This window comes from Hipposideros armiger, unplaced genomic scaffold, assembly GCF_001890085.2.
Source record: "Hipposideros armiger isolate ML-2016 unplaced genomic scaffold, ASM189008v1 scaffold_22, whole genome shotgun sequence".
Taxonomy (NCBI): Eukaryota; Metazoa; Chordata; class Mammalia; order Chiroptera; family Hipposideridae; genus Hipposideros; species Hipposideros armiger.
The window spans coordinates 5,696,547-5,715,784 of record NW_017731372.1 but is presented as its reverse complement, the minus strand read 5'-3'; the positions used below and the strand labels follow the sequence as shown (position 1 = coordinate 5,715,784).

Below are 19,238 nucleotides of genomic sequence, written 5' to 3'. Positions count from 1 at the left end.
TTTTCTAAATACTGGTTAAAATGCTGGGCACCAGAGCACCATGTCCCGTTATTACTTTTCAAGTTCCAACCTAACTACTTAAAAACTTTGGAATGTGACTGTTACGAGTTCTTGTTACAGTTACTGCCACAACTAATATGTATGTTTGGTCAGTCAAAAGAAAGGGCAAGTATTGAGAAGGCTTAGAGCTTAACTGAATGTCTTAGGAAGACATTGACAAGAATGCATCAAACACGACTTTAGGGCTAAAAGCCTCAGAAATGGCAAAATGAGGAGTTTTTGCTAATTTGTGGAGAAACCTGAAAGATGACACCTGAAAACTCATTTTACATTTCAGGAACCTGTGCAGGTGAGAGGTAGGGATAAATTGTAAGTTGCTGATATTCTAAAAGTCCTTATCTTAGCCAGTAATTTCAGCTGTGGCTTAAAACAACATATCTATCTGTACTTCTGAATAGCAAAATGGGTAAATTTGCATTTTACATGTTCCTCCTTTAGTTGAAAACAATTGATTATATAGGAGAGGAATGATACCATGAACTAGGTATTAGTTCTGCCACTGATTTACCATATGACATTGGAAAAGGCATTTCACCTCTCTGGTTGCTAATCTGTAAAAGGATAATTAATACAGGTTTAAATGATTTTTGCAGTTCCTTCTGAACCTAGAGTCTTTATTTCGAAAACAAAACATGACCTCTGAGGTAGAGTTGGCTATACTTTCTCAAATTTGAAAAATTAAGCGAAATGCTGAACTCATAGATTCGTGTAACTTTTAAGTATAGCATCTTGAAGGTGTCCCTCTATCAACTAAAGAACAAATGTCTCAGTTTAATATATGACTGCGTCAAAAAAAAAAATGCAACCACAGTAGGTGACCAAAGGGATAAGTAACTTTCAGGAATTTTGAAAGCCCAGTAGTATTTAGTATGTGCTCTCTCAGCATTAAAAAGGTCACCTTGCTAATACATGTTAATTTTGAAAGTTTAATTGACCTTTGGAATTTTAATATCCACCTTTTTTGCTGTGTTTAGAGGTTGGAGCAATCACTGAAGAAACCGAAGCCTGTGATTGGTGGAGCTTGGGTGCTGTCCTCTTTGAACTTCTCACTGGCAAGGTAAGCTGTGACCTGGGTGCTGAATAAGTTTACCCAGCTGCTGCCTTGATTTCAAGTTGAGAACGTTTAGCCTTCGCCTTCAGGTTTTCGATCAGGGACTAGGTAAGAAAACCTTTGATACACAGAAAAAAAAAGTAAGTTTATCAAGATTCCAGATTTTAAAAAAGTACAGAATTGAATTACACTCAATAAATTGGTAGTTTAAGTTCTGTTATGTCACAGTGTTAGCACACAGTCAGATATAAGACGAAACATTTTTTCTCTTCAGTTTCTATGATTCACTTTCAACGGAATTAAATCTGTAAGGTTCATGTCAGGAGGTGTTAGAATTCTCTGGATGTTTTAAACATCTTGTCTGAAATCAGGAGGGAATTCTCATTTCAGAAAATTAATGTGGATATTAAAGGCAACATCTTGTTTCTCAATACTGTAAATGTTTCCAATCTGTTCTAGAGAAAGGACAGAATTTATACTCTTTGATCAATAACTTTTAAGTAAGATGTTTGAGGTTAATAGACTTTGATAGAGTATCACGCAGATTGCCTCCTGGGAAGAAAATAGAGGAAATGAACAGTCATGCTTTTGTAAGTAGTCACCCACCTGAAATATGTAGATAATACTGAACTCCCAAGATGGTTGTGGATTTAGAAATCGCCTACACATGCTATTAAACCATAAAGTGCTGTGTGTACATAAAGTATTATTATTAAGAAATTCTAAACTTTGAAGGTTTTTAATACGTTAAATAATTTTAGAGATATCACGTCCCTTCTTTGTTTTTATGTATATTGTTAGCTTTCCTATTACGAGCCATTCTCTTTATAACTAAGGGAAAAGGGCTAGTAGCATAAGCTTTGGATGTGATTCCGCCGATTGCCTTATTGCGGTTAGAAGCTGTGCAGGCTCAGAGCCCCTGCCCGGAGCCCTGCTTAGGCGGCGCTGTGTGGATCAGTATGCTTCGGATTAGGATGGTTCTGGAGCTCTCTGCACTCGCTGTCTGTAAATCCTGTGATAGAACCGAATGTGATGTTATTTGGGATAAGAAGTGTACCTGATTGATTGTTTCAGACTCTGGTTGAGTGCCATCCAGCAGGAATAAATACTCACACTACCCTGAACATGCCAGAATGTGTCTCTGAAGAGGCTCGCTCACTCATTCAGCAGGTAACTCAATTGGCCTATTGGCCAAGTCCATCAACCATGCGAATCAGCACAGCCCACAGCTCCAGCAACCTTAAAGAAATTAGTTTCGGGCGAGAAAGACCATTACTAATTACAGATTCAGAACTAATACTGTATATTGTTTGGCTCCTGCTATTATGTAAGTATTGTTGAGGTCAGAGAGAACAGTTAAAGCTTATTGGTACTAAAATTTTTTTTGTTTTTTGAAAATCCAGGCTAATATTTAGTCAGTTTCATATATTTGTGTAGGCGTGAGATTTGAGTATTGTTTGTAGCTAGTCTGGTGCGGCTCTGTTTTTGTTACATTTTGTAACCATATATCTATGGCTATTTTCAGTCTTTAATTCCTATTTATAAATGTAGGAGTGGGCCACTCAAGTTGCTTAGGAGAGAAGCGGTGTTAGACAATCCTGCCCAGGTAGATCACTCCTAGCTTCATGCAGTGATGGAACTTGGGCATCGGTGTCAGTGCATATCGGGTGGCTTTGAAGAAACTATTGATTGCTTATTAAAGTTCAGTATCCCAAAGATAGGCTTGGAACTCTGGTGAGCTTCTTAAAATGATTCCCCACATTTAAAATGCCTCCTGAGTTTTGAATAGTGGGTTTGGTGGGTACCCTGAGGGTTGTCAACACTGTGGTATGATGGGCTCACAGCAGATCAGTAATTGTCAGGCCTGGGATCCTTACACTTTTGTGAAAAATGTAAAGGGAAAGGTTATTTGAAAAAGATCAAGAACTGAAATTTTTGTTTAATGAAAAATGAATTACTTTTCTAATCCTGGAAAACAAACTTAAAAGGGGGGGAATATATTAAGAGAATTACCTAGTATTCTCTTAAAGAGTGATTTTGGTTCCTCCATTCAGCAATTACATGGAAGGCATTGTGTTGTAAGCTATAAGGATAAGGCTCATAAGTAATTATATCGCAGATGGATGTGGTGAATAAAGGCTGTCAAAGAGGTTTAACAAATACTTTGGCAAGTGAAGATAAGGAAGGGTTATTGTTGGTGCAGTGGTGGTAGAATGAGGAAAGCTTTTGTGTAGTGGGTGTTATTTTTGTGGCGACTTAGACAGAGTTTTGGCATGACAGGGTTGGATGTGGGGGGCATAGCTAGGTGGAATGAACAGCTTCATAAAGGAATGAGTCCAAAAGACTCAATTCAGGAGATCAAAGTTTGGTTTATCTAGCGTGGAGGGATGAATATAGGGATGAGTGATAGTAATAGATAAGTGTGGAAAGATAAGTTGGGATTCTCTCATGGGGTTCTATGATCATGAACACCAGGGTAGAGTGATAATATTGAATTGAATAAAAAAAATTGAGATTTGGAATTTGTGTGCAGAAGAGTGAAAGGATCAGAATTGTTCTTCATGAAGGTGAATTTTTCCAGAGTATGTAAAATATAAAGAAACATAGTCAGGTTGGAAATACTGAGATGAGACTACCCAGAGCATTTGGCAGAAGGATTAAGAGATAATGCAAAGATATATAAAACATTTCATTCTGACGGGAAAAGGACAGCCTACTCATTTGATTTCATCTTATTTGTTGTGGTACGAAAAGGTAAATTCAAAGGTTTTTTTTGGTAAATAATTTAAGGAAGGTTAGCAGTGGCCATGCTTTGTTTCTCTTCCTTAAAGAAGTTGTCACCATCATGTAATACTGAGAATGGAATTCCCTGCAATTATAAAGGTCTGCTGTTGCTCTCTTTGTCAGAAATTATGTTGTAACCTTTACATAGGCTTAAGGTACGTTAAATCCAAATACATATACGTACAGCTTATGTAGTAAATCAATATTCTGTCATTGGCCTGCCTAAGGAAACTACCACTCATGTTGAGGAAACATTATCAGGAAAGGGAAAAGGGGTCTCTTGGCGTGATTAGCAATTTGTCATTTTGACTTTTCCTTTTCCACTACCTCACAGGTCATAGAGGTCATTTAAAAAAATCACAAAGTGATTTATATGGACATAATTATTCTGCTTTGGGGAGATTTCCCCCCTCTTTGCTCTGTCAGCTCCTTGCTTTCTTCTTAGATTTCGTAATCCCCTGTACCCATGGTTCAGTCATCTCAGTTCAGTCAAATGAATGGTGCTAAAGTAAACATAGTTACATTTTAAATGCAATTTAAAAAAAAGGTACTTATATTTTACAAACCCTCAGGGCATGTATGTTTGTACTTCACACTATACATTTAATTAATTATGACATAGTTGCTTGATCAGTTGAAAGATATATGAGAAAAAAAACCTTCAGAACAAATATCTGTTTCTTTATTGCTCAGTGTCTTCAGGAGGAAGGAGGTTGGCAGTGACTATATTGGATTTTTCACTGGTTGACACATTCTCTTAAGCAGTAGAATCTTTGCATGATCTCTCTTGAGGCCCGGTATGGTATTTAAAATGGCAGATTACACAAGATAGTCATGAGTAAAACAATTATACTTTTGCCTATAGATTTATCCTTGCAAATTTATAGAGGAGTCCATGAACTAAGTAAAAGTCAAAATATGAACAATTATTGGAATTTCATAATGAGGTCATGTTTTAGAAAGACTGGAGGTAGGAAAGCCAGTTGTAACAAAGAAGAAAGAACTTACATGTTTCCTGAAATATGAAACAAATATGCTATAGTTATAGTTAATTCTTACCAATATTTGATATTTTAGATTTATACTAAAATGTGTGATGCCTGCCAGATTTCAGTCAGTAGACATGAATTGTCTGATTTTGAAAATGGATTTGATACATTTAGGATATCCCTATGATTTTTTTTATAATAGCTTTTCTCCTAACACATTTTAGCAACTTCTAATAGAAAAATTCTTTGAGCAATTAGCTTTAATAAACAGTAGTCATTTTGAATGCTAGATTCAATAATTTCAAGTAAAAAGACTATGGGTGCAGTCTTTTGAAGCCTGTGCTTCACTCCCCGTGTGGATTTGGCAATATCAAAGTGAAGCAATGGATTTTGGCATTTGCAGATCACACACTCATGAAGTAGTGAAACATGGCAGTTTAAGAGCATGGATCCTCGCGCCTTAGTGCCTGAATTCAAATCCTGCCTTCCTACTGCCTGCTTGTATGATCTTAAATAAGTTGTTTAATTTCTTCGAGACTCAGTTTTTTCATCTTAAAATAGAAATAATAGTTGTAGCTAGTTATAGAGTTGTTGTAAGTTAAATGAATTAACCTATGTTAAGCACTTAGAATAACACACAATAAGTGTCACATAAATGTTTCGTATTATTATTGATAGGACAATGTTGAAAGTTCATGACATACAGTAACTTGTAATTTGATGAAGCATATAGGTGAATTATTGGGCTGCTAATTTAAGAGTGAAGCAACTGCTGATGATACAGGTGAAAAAGTCTCAAAAAGTAGTGGACTGGCACATAATAGGGAAACAATTGATATTTTTCATATAAGTGATTGAATGAATGAATCATGAATGAAAGTAAAAGTAGAAATAAAGGGGAAAAGAGAAGAAATAGAAATTGTGGTTAAATTTGAATTGTGGGATTTCCTATGTGTATAGAACCATTAATAGAGAGAAATCATTTAAATATTTCAGTTGCAGTTGGATAAATTCTGTAGAAAAAAAATGTTTGCTATGGGAATATTCTCAAGCTTGAATGGTATAGTCATATGAGGAAGTTGACAAATTCTCTCTTCAAAAAAGGAAATTATAAAGTTAGACAGAATTGGCAGAAACAGCCATCTTAGTGTTCTGGAAATTGATCAGAGGGATACAACAATCTGAAAAGTGTTTATGCTTGAAAAACTGGAACTTTGGGAAAGAACAGTGGGACTCTGTGGTATTCTTGCCTGGGGCTGCTCCCATTCTCTCTTCCCTGCCTGGCCAGGTATGTGGGTTCTGCCAGATTGGGGCAGACCATGAGGACCAACCTGGAGGCTGCATGTAGGTGCGTAGGAGCAGGGCAAGGTCCCAGTGGAAGGTAAAACCCAGGGCATAGTCGAGAGTGGCCTAAATTTTGATTGTGTTCTCCAACCCATTGGCAGAGGATGGAAGCTTTAGTGGCTGAGGTGTTAGGGTTTTTTCCCCACTCTATCCTCTCATCTTCTTCCCTTTGGGCAACTATCAGCTTGTTCTCTATTTCTATGGGTCTGTTTCTATTTTGTTTATTCCTTTCTTTTGGTTTTTTTAGATTCTACATATAAGTGAAATCATAATGGTATTTGTCTTTCTTTGTCTGACTTATTTCACTTAGTATAACACCCTCTAGGTCTATCATGTTGTCGTAAATGGCAAGATTTCATTTTTTTTAATTGGTGAGTAATATTCGTGTGTGTGTGTGTGTGTGTGTGTGTGTGTGTGTGTGTGACTTTTTTTTTTAATCCATTCACCTATCAACATACACCTTTCATATCTTGGCTGTTGTAACTAACGCTGCAAGGAACATAGGGATGCATGTATCATTTCAAATTTGTGTTTTTGTTTTCTGTGGATAAATACCCAAAAGTGGAATTGCTGGGTTGTATGGAAACTCTATTTTTAATTTTTTGAGGAATCTCTATATACTGTTTCCCATAATGGCTGCATTAATTTACAATCCCACCAACAGTGTATGGGGGTTCCTTTTTCCCCACATCTTTGCCAACACTTATTATTTGTTGATTTATTGATGATAGCCACTCTGACAGGTGTGAGGTGACATCTCATTATGGTTTTGATTTGCATTTCCCCAGTGATTAGTGATGTTGAGCATNAACAACAAAAACACCAGTTGTGTACAAAGGCGTGGAGATGGGAAAATGTAAAGCTGTGCATTTTCGGTTTGGGCTGATTGGTAGTTCACATGGATTTGAAAGGTAACTTGGGGCCAGGTTCAGTGCCGTGCTGAGACATTTGGACGTCATTCTCTAGGATGTAGGGAACGGGCGAAGGTTCTTAGCTGGTATATAGCCTGCTGTTAAAAAGATAATTTTAGGGTTAGAATGGAGAATAAACTGGAAGTAGAGCGATAGAGGCGGAAAGCTCAGTTAGGAGTTATTGCAGAAATGCAGGCAGGAGATAAAGTGCTGAGTTCAGCTGGGACTACGAAGGCGGGCGCGGAATGCTCTCGTCCATGTCTCCAGTGTACACAGTAGAGTTTCCCTATCACATAATTGCTTTCCTTTTTTCTTGCAGCCGGCTTATACTTTACACTGGGAGATTATGGATTTGTTGTTTGTAACATCACCCCCAAGGAATCACCGAAGAGACAAATCGGGAGAGCTCACACTTTCCCCCGTTGGCTGATAGTGATAATGATACGACTCCAGAGCTTAACACTCCTGGGCCCCACCTCACTTTCTCTCATCATTTTGTGACGCGTCTTCCCACTTTTTTAAATAGTTGGCTTCCTTTCTATTTGGGAAGTGTTCTGCTCTTGCTCTTAGAAGGCATTACATCCCACCAGGGGACGGATCTCTTTGTACCAGACCTCTGACGTATATTCACTTAACTCGGGGGTTATTAAAAAGTGGACCCAATCTGGGTCAAGGGAACAAAGTGATTGTAACTCTTCTTGCAACTTTTCTTTAAGTTTGAAATTATTCCCAAATAAGAAAGTTTCAGAGCAATGAAAAAACAAGGGATCCTCAGACCGTCAACATGAGCATCACCTTGAAAACNAACTCAAGTCTGTTTTTCTTTGATGGTGTATTAGTATATTAGAAATACTATTTCTAATGCTGTGGCTGATACTGACTTTCGTTTTAGGCATATGTTGTATGGGTCAAAATCATAAAAGAACCTGCCACTTAGCATTTCTCATTTTTTTTTATTGTGGTAAAATATTCATAATGTAACATTGACCATTTTAACCACTTTTAAGTATGCAGTTCAGTGGCATTAAGTACATTCACATTTTTATTCAACCATCACCACTACGCATCTCAGAACTTTTTAATCATCCCAAACTGAAACTTTGTACCCATTAAACAATAACTTCCCATTCCTCCTCTCCCAGCCCCAGTAACCACTATTTTACTTTCTCTATGAATTTGACTCTTCTAGGTCTTTCATATAAGTGGAATCAATAACATTTTTTCTTTTATATCTGATTTATTTTACTGAGCATAATGTTTTCAAGGTTCATCCATGATGTGGCATATATCAAAATTTTTTCCTTTTTAAGGCTGAAGAATACTCCATTGTATGGACAGACCACATTTTATTTGGCCATTTATCTGTCAATGGACCTTTGGGTGTTTCCACCTTTTGGCTATATGTTCACAATAGCATTGATATACAAACATCTCTTTGAGTCCCTGCTCTCATTTGATTTCATATTTTTATATGAAATTACCAATGTCACTGACTATTATTTTACTATGCTTTTTATAAGAGAGCTTTTCCAGCAGGCTGTCAATAGCATTATGGTGTATTGCCACCTACCTTATGTCTACCTTTTCTATTTCACAGATGGGTAAGATAAGCTCCTTAAGAGTAAGAAAGAATGCCATCATTTGAGCAATTTGTTTTAACTATGACATGAGTTAATACTTTTTGAGACATAGCTCTTTTCAACTTACTTGTTATAATAACTGAACTCTTGACGATATATTTAAACCTGCCTTTTCAACATTTTTAAACAGCTACACTTCCTGTTGTGTTTTGACCCTCAAGCTTTTCCTATCCTATTTTATTTCAGAGTCATTGTGAACCAAGATTGAGTTTTGCTTTCATATAATGCGTATAGTGAAAGTATAAAACTTATAAATAACATTCACACTCTGACCAGTAACACCATGTTAGGACCCCACACATAGTATGCCTTGGTTGAAATCACTTGCCCACCATTCGTGGGTCCAAACAGAAAGAAATCTGACTATAGCACTGCAAGGCTCTTTGCCTCTCAAGGGGCGCCTTAGAGCATCTTCACTGGACTCACGTACGGATGACTTTATAGCAAGGCCATGGCATAAGGTGGGTCATCTTGCTTAGAGTAGCTGCTATAACCGCTGGTATATCTAAATGCTCTGGGTAATGAAGCTGGTATTTCAAGCTCTTTCTTTGAGGATTGTGGAATATAATGGAAAATCTGAAAGTGGTGGTCTAATTCTGTTTCTGTGATTAGCTAGCTTTTTAACCTAATCCAATAACTATTCTAGACCTGTTCGCTCATCTATAGAATGAAAAGGTAGGTGAGTTCTAAGCTCCACAAGCCTATGATGGACTTTGCATCTTACAGAGTGAACTAGTAATAATTTGATAAACCAACATTGTAGAAAGACAAGGCTAATGGCAATCTTAAATTGGTACTTAACTGTTTTCCTGTAATTATTTTCCTAGTAATCCCAGATCCTTATTTGGGTTGCTGCCACATACCCGCTCAGTAGCATAGCCCTTAGTGGCTGTAAAAATTATAAATAGAATGAAATATTAGAAGGTTACTTGTCAGTCAGCTCTGCCCTGGAGAAGGTCCCGATAGAAGTATGTGGAGGTGAAAGGAGGCTAGTCCACACCTTACATTTGCTCACTTCTTAGACCTTTCTTAACGACTGTGATGTGTTCCTACCCTATTGCTCTCATCTATCATATTTTATGTGTTTATTTGACTGAGTTCTTTGGCAGGCATAATCAGAGTACAAAATTGATACTTTCTGTTCTTATTTAATGCAGAACATTAACCTCCACCCGTCTAGGTAATTTTGGCTTTTGACTATTTGATGTCTACTCAGCTCATTTTAAGGGTTTCACATTAAGTCCTTATGTTGAAGGGTTACTAAATGTAGCAAAAGCTGTGAAGTCAGCTATTTTTAAATAAAGATGTAAGTAGGCTGGCAGTAGGGAAATGGGAAGCCAAGTACTATAGGTTTTTGTGACTCGGCATCACTTACTCTCTCAAGGACAGTAAACAGGAAACAAGCTTCCTTTCGGGGAAGATTTATGATAGTGGTGATACAGTCAGATGGTGTAACTTCACATTTTTTGTGCTTATCACATGTCCTTCCTTGATCCAGATATCTCATCTCAGGAAGAAATCGAAGCAGAGAAAATTTGTGGAGGTGTCATAAAAAAAGTAAATTGAGTGATGGTCTGGAGAAATTAGGGCGGTCATCAGGCGTGTCGGCTCAAGCATCTGGAGGAATCGGGAGCCTTCTGTGTTGAGCTAGATTTAAAGTGCAATTCTTTGTTCTTCCTCCAGGAAGAGTTAGGTGGAAACAAACTATANTATCATTTGTGAATATCTTCTCCCATTCAGTAGGTTGTCTTTTTGTTTTGTTGATGGTGTCCTCTGCTGTGCAAAAACTTTTTAGTTTGACGTAGTGTCCAATTTGTTTATTTTTTGTTGTTGTTGCCCTTGTCTGAAGAGACATATCCCAAAAGATATTGCTAAGAGCACTGTCAAAGAGTTTACTGCCTCTGTTTTCTTCTAGGAATTTTATGGTTTCAGGTCTTACATTTAAGTCTTTAATCCATTTTGAGTTTAACTTTGGTGTAAGAAAGTCCCAATTTCATTTTGGTGTGTGTATCTGTCCAGTTTTGCCAACACCACTTATTGAAGAGACTGCCTTTACCCCATTGTATATCCTTGCCTCCTTTGTTCTATTTGAATTCACAACCTCTTTTCAATCACTGGTTGACCAGTAGGCTTGAAGCCAAACTTAAAACAAAAACAAGAAATAAAGTGGGTAGATATTAATAGCTGCTTGTTACAATGGAATGGGGGAAGCAAATTTACAGATTTAGCTGAAAGAAGATACTAAGCAAAGGACAAACTGTCTAACAGCAATGATAATAGTCTTTGTGGGAAGAAAATCAGACTCCAGAGTTGCTAAAATATATTCTCTAAAATGTCCCTTTTTCTGCAAAATAGAAGGTGTACACAGAAACAAAAAAGTATGACCTATATACAGGAGAAAAAAGCAGTCAGTAGAAATTGCCTCTACATGTCCCCACATTTTGAATTTAACAAAGACTTCAAAGTGATTATTATAAATATATTCAAAGACCTAAAGGAAACCATATTTAAAGAATTAAAGGAAAGTATGACGACAATGAATCAACAAATAGAGATTCTCCATAAGGAGATAGAAATTATATTTTTTAAAAAGAACCAAATAGAAATTCTCAAGTTGAACAATGCAGTAATTGAAATGAAGAATTCACTAGGGGAAACAAATTCATTAGAATATCTTAACAGCAAATTTAAAATAGATGAAGGAAGAATCAATGAACTTGAAGATAGAACAATAGAAATTATCCAGTCTGAAACACAGACTAAAAAAATTGAAGAGAAATGAGCAGGACTATAGTGATCCATAAGACAATATCAAATACAATATATCAATATACATACAATGGGAGTCCCAGAAGAGGGAAAGGGGCAGTAAACATTTTTGAAGAAATAATGGCTGAAAATGTCCTAAATTTGATGAAAAAACATTGATATGCATCTAAGAAACTCAATGGACCCTAAGCAAGAAAATACAAAGAGAGCCGCACCTAGACATACTGTAGTTAACTTATTGAAAGAGAAAGAGGAAAGTTTTGCAAGTAGGAAAAGAAAAGCAACTCATATACAAGGGAACATTAACATTAATGTCAGACTTCCCATAAAAAATAATGGAAGACAGTGTTAACTAGACTTGTTATGGTGATCATTTCACAATATAGACATCAAATCATTATGTTGTACACCTGAAACTAATATCATGTAGTATATCAATTATACCTCAATAAAAAAGAAAAAAATAGAAGACAGAAGACGCTGAAACAACATGTTCAAAGTGCTGAAAGGAAATAACTGTCAACCAAAATTCTATATCCAGCAAATTTATCCTTCATAAACAAAAATGAAATTCCCAAATAAAGACAGAAAATTCATTGCTAGCAGACCTGCCTTCAAAAAAATAATATAGGAAGTTCTTCAGACTGAAAGGAAAGACAAACCGTGCAAACAGTAAGAGAGCAGGAGTGGCTCTATTAAATACCAGACAAAATAGATATCCAGGCAAGAGACTTACTAGAGACCAAGACCAGTGTTTCATAATGATAGAATGGTCAATACATAGAAAGATATAAGAAGTATTGATATATCACTCTAATATCAGCCCCATAACATATGAAGCAAATTCTGACTGAATTGAAGGGAAAAACAGGGAATCCAATAATAATAAATGGAGGCTTCACTACATCATTGTTGATACATGATATGTAATCAGCAAGAATATCGAGAAGACTCAAACAACATCAAACAACTCTAACAGACATATACAGAACACTCCACACAATGATTGCAGATTACATTTATTGCATGTGCATGGAATATTCTCCATTGTAGACCATATGATATGTTATAAAACAAGTTTCAATATTTAAAAGGAATTGAAATCATACAACATAATTTAATTAAAAGTCATCAATAGAAAGAGATCTGGTGAATCCACAAATATTTGAAAATGAAAGAACACACTTCCAAATAACCTATGTGCCAAAGAAGAAATCTCAAGAGAAGCTAGAACATGTTTTTAATGAAATGAAAACAAATAGATTACAATTTATAAGATGCAGCTAAATTAGTTCTTGAGGAAAATTTATGGCTTTAGACACCTATATCAGAAAAGAAGAAAAGTCTCAAATAAAAATCTCACCTTGCACCTTAAGAAACTAGAGAATGAAACTATAAAAAGCAAAGCAAATCTAAAGCAAGCAGAAGAAAGGAAGAGAAATCAATGAACTAGAAAAGAGAAAAATCAAGGTAACTAAAAGTTGGTTCTTTGAAAAGATGAGCAAGATTGGGAAACCTGTAGCTGACTCCAAAATGTGTATGAAAAGCAAGGGACCTAGAATGTTCAAAACAATTTTGAAAGAGAACAAAGTTGGAGGACTTATGCTACCTGATTTCCACACTCAGTATAAAGCCACAATATAAAGCCACAATAATTACTTAATTACTGTGTTGTTAAAGCAAAGATAGGCATATAGCTCAATGGATTGAAATTGACAGTCCAGAAATAAACCCATACATTTTTGGTCAATTGACTTTTAATAAAGATGCCAAGATAATTTGATGGTGAAAAAAAATCTTTTCAACAAATGGTGCTGGGAAAATCAATATTGACTTGCTATAAAACCAAATGAACTAAGACTCTTGCTTTGTACCATATGTAAAAATTAACTCAAAATAGCTCATAGACCTATGGGAGCTAAAACTATAAAAATTGTAGAAGAAAATGTAGGAGAAAATCTTCATGAACTTGGGTTAGGCAAAGAGCTATTAGATATAACACCAAAAAGAAAAAAATTGATAATGTGGGTCGGGCTTCATTTTTTTTTTTTAAAGATTTTATTGGGAAATTGGGGGAGGGGAACAGCATTGGGGAATTGGGGAAGGGGAACAGACAAGTTGCTGTCCTTTTGTTCTTCAGTCTACTTGTGGAGGACGTCGCTTCATTGGCCCATGTTGGTATTATTGTGCTCTTCCTGGGTGAGGCAGTCGCTCATCAGCCATTGGATGGTGGCTCACGGCAGCTGCCAGCCAGCCCCACTGCAGCCTACGCTATGCCCATCGCCGGCGACTCAGGCAGCCCAGCTCTAGGTCGAGCTGTTGTTCACTATCTTAGCGGTAGAGGGCAGTGTCACTGGCATGCATGTGGGATCTGAACCAGGGCCCTGCTGCTCAAAGCTGGCTTCCCAAGCCAACTCTTACCCTACGCACCACTCGGCCGGCCTGGGTCGGGCTTCATTAAAGTAAAAAACTTTTACACTTGAGGACGTTAGTAAGAAAACGAAAAGACAAGCCACAGACTGGGAGTAAATATTTGCAAATCATGTAACTGATAAAGGACTTGTATTCAGAGTGTATAATGAACTCTTATAACTCAACAAGCAGACAGCTTATTATAAAAATGGCAAAAATTCACCAAGGAAGCTAATAAGGACATAAAAAGATGTTCACCATCATTAATCATTAGGGAATACAAATTAAAACCATAATGTGATACCACTAATACCCAATAGAGGGCCATAATAAAAAAGATAGACAGTATCAAGTGTTGGTAAGGATGTAGAGAAATTGAAACCTTCATACACTGCTGTGGGGATGTAAAATGGCACACAGCTCCTTTAGAAAAGTTTGGCAGTTTCTTTAAAAGCTAAACATAAACTTCTCACATGACTCAGCAGTTCCACTCCTAGAAATGTCCGTAAGAGAAATGAAAACATGTGTCCACACAAAGACATATATGCAAATGTTCATAGCACTTTCATTCATGATAGCCTCAACCTGGAAAGTCCCCGTGTCCATTATCTGGTGAATAGATTCACAAAATGTATTATATCCAAACAGAGGCAGCATGCTGTTCAGAAATAAAAAGGAATGGATTGTTGATACCTGCAATAACATGGATGAATCTCAAAAACATTATGTGAAGTGAAAGAAAGCAGCTGCAAAATACAACATATTTTATGATTACATTGACATAAGATATCCAGAGAGGGCAAGTTTATAGAGACAGAAAGCAGATCAGTGGTTGCCTGAGGCCGGGGATGGAAGTGAGGATCAACTGCAAACAGCACAAGGAATCTTTTTAGGGTGAGGAAAGTGTTCTAAAATTGGAGAGTGGTAATGGTTGCACAGCTCTTTAAATTTACTAAGAATCATTGAGTTGTACATTTACAATAGGTGAATTTTATGCAGTATAAATTATCCCTCAGTAAAGCTGTTAAAACAAAAATTTGAGGATCTGTGTATGTCTCAAGACACATTCTTGAGCCCAGTATCTGCTATAATTGTACATGACACTTTCTGTTTTCCCACACTCAACAATTCTGTTGTATATAATATTATTATTAACTTATTTTATACATGATTCCTAATAGTGAAGAAGTCAAAACACTTTTCAGTCAGTGGATCTAATTATTCCACGTGAGTCAGCTATTTCAAAGAAAACAATTTTGGAATAAAAATAGGCTAATTCAGACTCTGGTAAAGTTTAGTCCCAGCACATATATAATTCACAAGGGGTTGAAAGACTTACAATGCCTCCCAAACTTTCTAATCATGAAAGGAGTAGCTGGACTTCTCTAAATTTGGTACAATATCAAATTAATGTCACACTGTACTTTTGGAGTAGGAAATGGATAAGTGTAACTGTCCTATTATACTATATGAGGATGAGAGAAACAAAGGGAGTTACTCTAGGTCATGTTTCCAATCCATGGAAAAGCCATAGACTCAGATCTACCCCACCACCCACAGCTAGAGTGATGTTAGACACAGCTCCCTTTCAAGGAAATATTTGGCTATTAAGTGCATGTGTTTACTGGGGTTGAATTTAGACGTTCCCTCCTTCCATATATTTTTCTGTTTTCTTTTGATGTGCTCGCTGGATTTCTGTTAGTCACTAAATCCTCTTTTTTAGCTCTTGCAGTTCAACCCTGTGGAGCGTCTTGGTGCTGGAGTTGCTGGTGTTGAAGATATCAAATCTCATCCGTTTTTTACGCCTGTGGACTGGGCAGAACTGATGAGATGAACAGAAGGCAGGGCGATCTGCACACATTCTGACCTTCTCTGGGACGGGCGTCTCCAGCACAGAGGGCTCTGCCTCCCAGTCACTTGTGGAGGGAGCGCCAGAGCCCAGGGATAACGACCTTTAGAGGAAATAGGGGGTGAAAAAGGCCGACAATTCTTTACAAATAGTGTTCGGGCAAGACACTGGCTACATTTGCAAGGGGCTGTGATGTACAAACCTTTAACCAAGGTGTGATGTTTATTTTACCTGCATTTAATGTCACAGATGAGTTGTGAACTCACCTGAAAGAGGAATGCCCTTCAAGAACTTCTGATATGAAACTCCAAGTGTAAAATTAAGTGGTACTCAAAAGGAGGACCTTTACATGGCAGCTAACCATGCTTTCTGCTAACCAAGATTGGTGTATATGATCAAATTAATATTTGCTGAATAATATACTACAAATGCTTCATGAATAATGTGATCTATGGATCTTAAAAAAGCGAGAAAAGAAAGAAAACACACGTCACGCCTGACAGGAAACACGTACCATGATGCCATATAATTAATGTACGTTGACTGTGGTCCCAAATCGTTTCAGACTTTCAGAAGCCCACATGAGACGAGAACTTCACGATGCCTCCTTTCTACTTGGTTGGTTGATTTGCTTACAGAGGGGTTCATAGAAACACTGGCTCTCTCTTCAGCCTTCCCTTTCCACTTCCTAAACCCTTTGCCCGTTCTCTCATATTCTGTTCTTCCTACCCCTATTGATACATATGCAGCCAAAAAGGGGAAGGGGGTATTTATTTCCCCAAATTGTGTCAACTTAATAAGGATTAAGAAATCATGATGTAAAATAAACGTGGCAAAAATTTAAATCTCTCCTTCATTTCTCTAAGAATTTTTTTTTTTTAAGTAGAAATGCCTCTCTTCCTTTCATTTTGGAATGTTAGTAATTGCTGCTGCTTCTTATGCTCGACTTCATTTTATTTTTTTTTTGTTTTATTTTAGCTGAGCCATCCTGCCACCTGTTGTCGACTTCATTTTAGGTTTTGGCATGCTAAGAACCAAAGGAGCTCATCTAAATGGAATTGAATGGCAATCCTCTATTATTACCTATAAAGATGGGATTTCCAGATTTGACCTCCTCACCTACTTGACAATGTATACAGAAAGAATATGACTATTTACACATCTTGTTGTATTTATTTCTTTGTGTTGCTAAGATAGCTCCTGTAATCATGCATTGTTTACAACAGTTTACAATTATGTTAAGTGTTCATGGCTGTATTTTTAACCTTATCCAAAGAAGAAATAATTCACTCTTTCCAAGTTAGATGCCACCAGAAATAGTGAAAAGCTTCTGTATGTTTTCATCCTTTGTATTTTTGAGATAAGTGTGAGAGCCCGTCCTTACTCCAAGAGCATCTGTACAGCTCCCATCTGCCGTCAGCCAGGTCCTCCCTGTCCAATTCAATGGAAGCAGAAAATGCGTTAGGAAACAAAGGAAATGTGCAAGCATTTTTCCTTTTTCTCTTATCCTACTCCCCCTTTTTCCTTTTCGGTCCCCTTATAACCTGAACCCCAGCTGAAGGGCTGCGACAACACCAGGATGGGGAGCAGGTCACCAGGTTCATAGCTCAGTCAAGATGACCTCACTCCCTGGAACTGGATTTCAACTCACCAGCCCCCTGGCCTCATAACAGGAACTCATGCAGGTGAGACACAAGAATGACTTCCTGCATAGGACTGGTAGGAAGTCTGCAAGTACTTAGAGCTGGCCATTACAGAGCTTCCTTCCAGAAGTGCCCTGTGACACGAAAGTAGGATTCACAGCTAAGGTGGAGCTCCCAGCCCTACCACATGATTCTGGTCCCATGGATTCAGAGGACAGCAGTGTCAACAGATGGTTGCTGTGTCAGTGTGTTGACACAATTCCATTGCTTCGATTTCTCTCTTTCTGTATGTTTGATTGGAACTTGTGCTTAATGTAAATGCTCCATTCATAACCATGGTGGACATGAATTATTTTAGTAATAAATACACAGGACAAATGGCTTTGGGTTGATGAACTCAAGTCTGTTTTTCTTTGATGGTGTATTAGTATATTAGAAATACTATTTCTAATGCTGTGGCTGATACTGACTTTCGTTTTAGGCATATGTTGTATGGGTCAAAATCATAAAAGAACCTGCCACTTAGCATTTCTCATTTTTTTTTATTGTGGTAAAATATTCATAATGTAACATTGACCATTTTAACCACTTTTAAGTATGCAGTTCAGTGGCATTAAGTACATTCACATTTTTATTCAACCATCACCACTACGCATCTCAGAACTTTTTAATCATCCCAAACTGAAACTTTGTACCCATTAAACAATAACTTCCCATTCCTCCTCTCCCAGCCCCAGTAACCACTATTTTACTTTCTCTATGAATTTGACTCTTCTAGGTCTTTCATATAAGTGGAATCAATAACATTTTTTCTTTTATATCTGATTTATTTTACTGAGCATAATGTTTTCAAGGTTCATCCATGATGTGGCATATATCAAAATTTTTTCCTTTTTAAGGCTGAAGAATACTCCATTGTATGGACAGACCACATTTTATTTGGCCATTTATCTGTCAATGGACCTTTGGGTGTTTCCACCTTTTGGCTATATGTTCACAATAGCATTGATATACAAACATCTCTTTGAGTCCCTGCTCTCATTTGATTTCATATTTTTATATGAAATTACCAATGTCACTGACTATTATTTTACTATGCTTTTTATAAGAGAGCTTTTCCAGCAGGCTGTCAATAGCATTGTGGTGTATTGCCATCTACCTTATGTCTACCTTTTCTATTTCACAGATGGGTAAGATAAGCTCCTTAAGAGTAAGAAAGAATGCCATCATTTGAGCAATTTGTTTTAACTATGACATGAGTTAATACTTTTTGAGACATAGCTCTTTTCAACTTACTTGTTATAATAACTGAACTCTTGACGATATATTTAAACCTGCCTTTTCAACATTTTTAAACAGCTACACTTCCTGTTGTGTTTTGACCCTCAAGCTTTTCCTATCCTATTTTATTTCAGAGTCATTGTGAACCAAGATTGAGTTTTGCTTTCATATAATGCGTATAGTGAAAGTATAAAACTTATAAATAACATTCACACTCTGACCAGTAACACCATGTTAGGACCCCACACATAGTATGCCTTGGTTGAAATCACTTGCCCACCATTCGTGGGTCCAAACAGAAAGAAATCTGACTATAGCACTGCAAGGCTCTTTGCCTCTCAAGGGGCGCCTTAGAGCATCTTCACTGGACTCACGTACGGATGACATTATAGCAAGGCCATGGCATAAGGTGGGTCATCTTGCTTAGAGTAGCTGCTATAACCGCTGGTATATCTAAATGCTCTGGGTAATGAAGCTGGTATTTCAAGCTCTTTCTTTGAGGATT

The 19,238-nt window shown here is 37.1% G+C and overlaps 1 protein-coding gene across 7 annotated transcripts in view; it reads left to right on the top strand.

Annotated features, from left to right (window-relative positions):
* RPS6KC1 (ribosomal protein S6 kinase C1) overlaps positions 1 to 17,834 on the top strand; it is a 141,661-nt gene extending 123,827 nt beyond the window's left edge. For 5 of the 7 annotated variants that reach the window (XM_019635524.1, XM_019635530.1, XM_019635526.1 and 2 more), the window contains 3 exons: positions 1,035 to 1,117; positions 2,186 to 2,281; positions 15,684 to 16,660. In XM_019635524.1, the coding sequence (XP_019491069.1) occupies positions 1,035 to 1,117; positions 2,186 to 2,281; positions 15,684 to 15,794 (290 nt within the window). In that variant the 3' untranslated portion in view covers positions 15,795 to 16,660. Of the gene's footprint in view, positions 1 to 1,034; positions 1,118 to 2,185; positions 2,282 to 15,683; positions 16,661 to 16,787 lie in introns of those variants that run through there. The other 2 variants (XR_002123132.1, XM_019635527.1) reach the window with 2 other exon arrangements.
* The last annotated feature ends 1,404 nt before the right edge of the window (positions 17,835 to 19,238 follow it).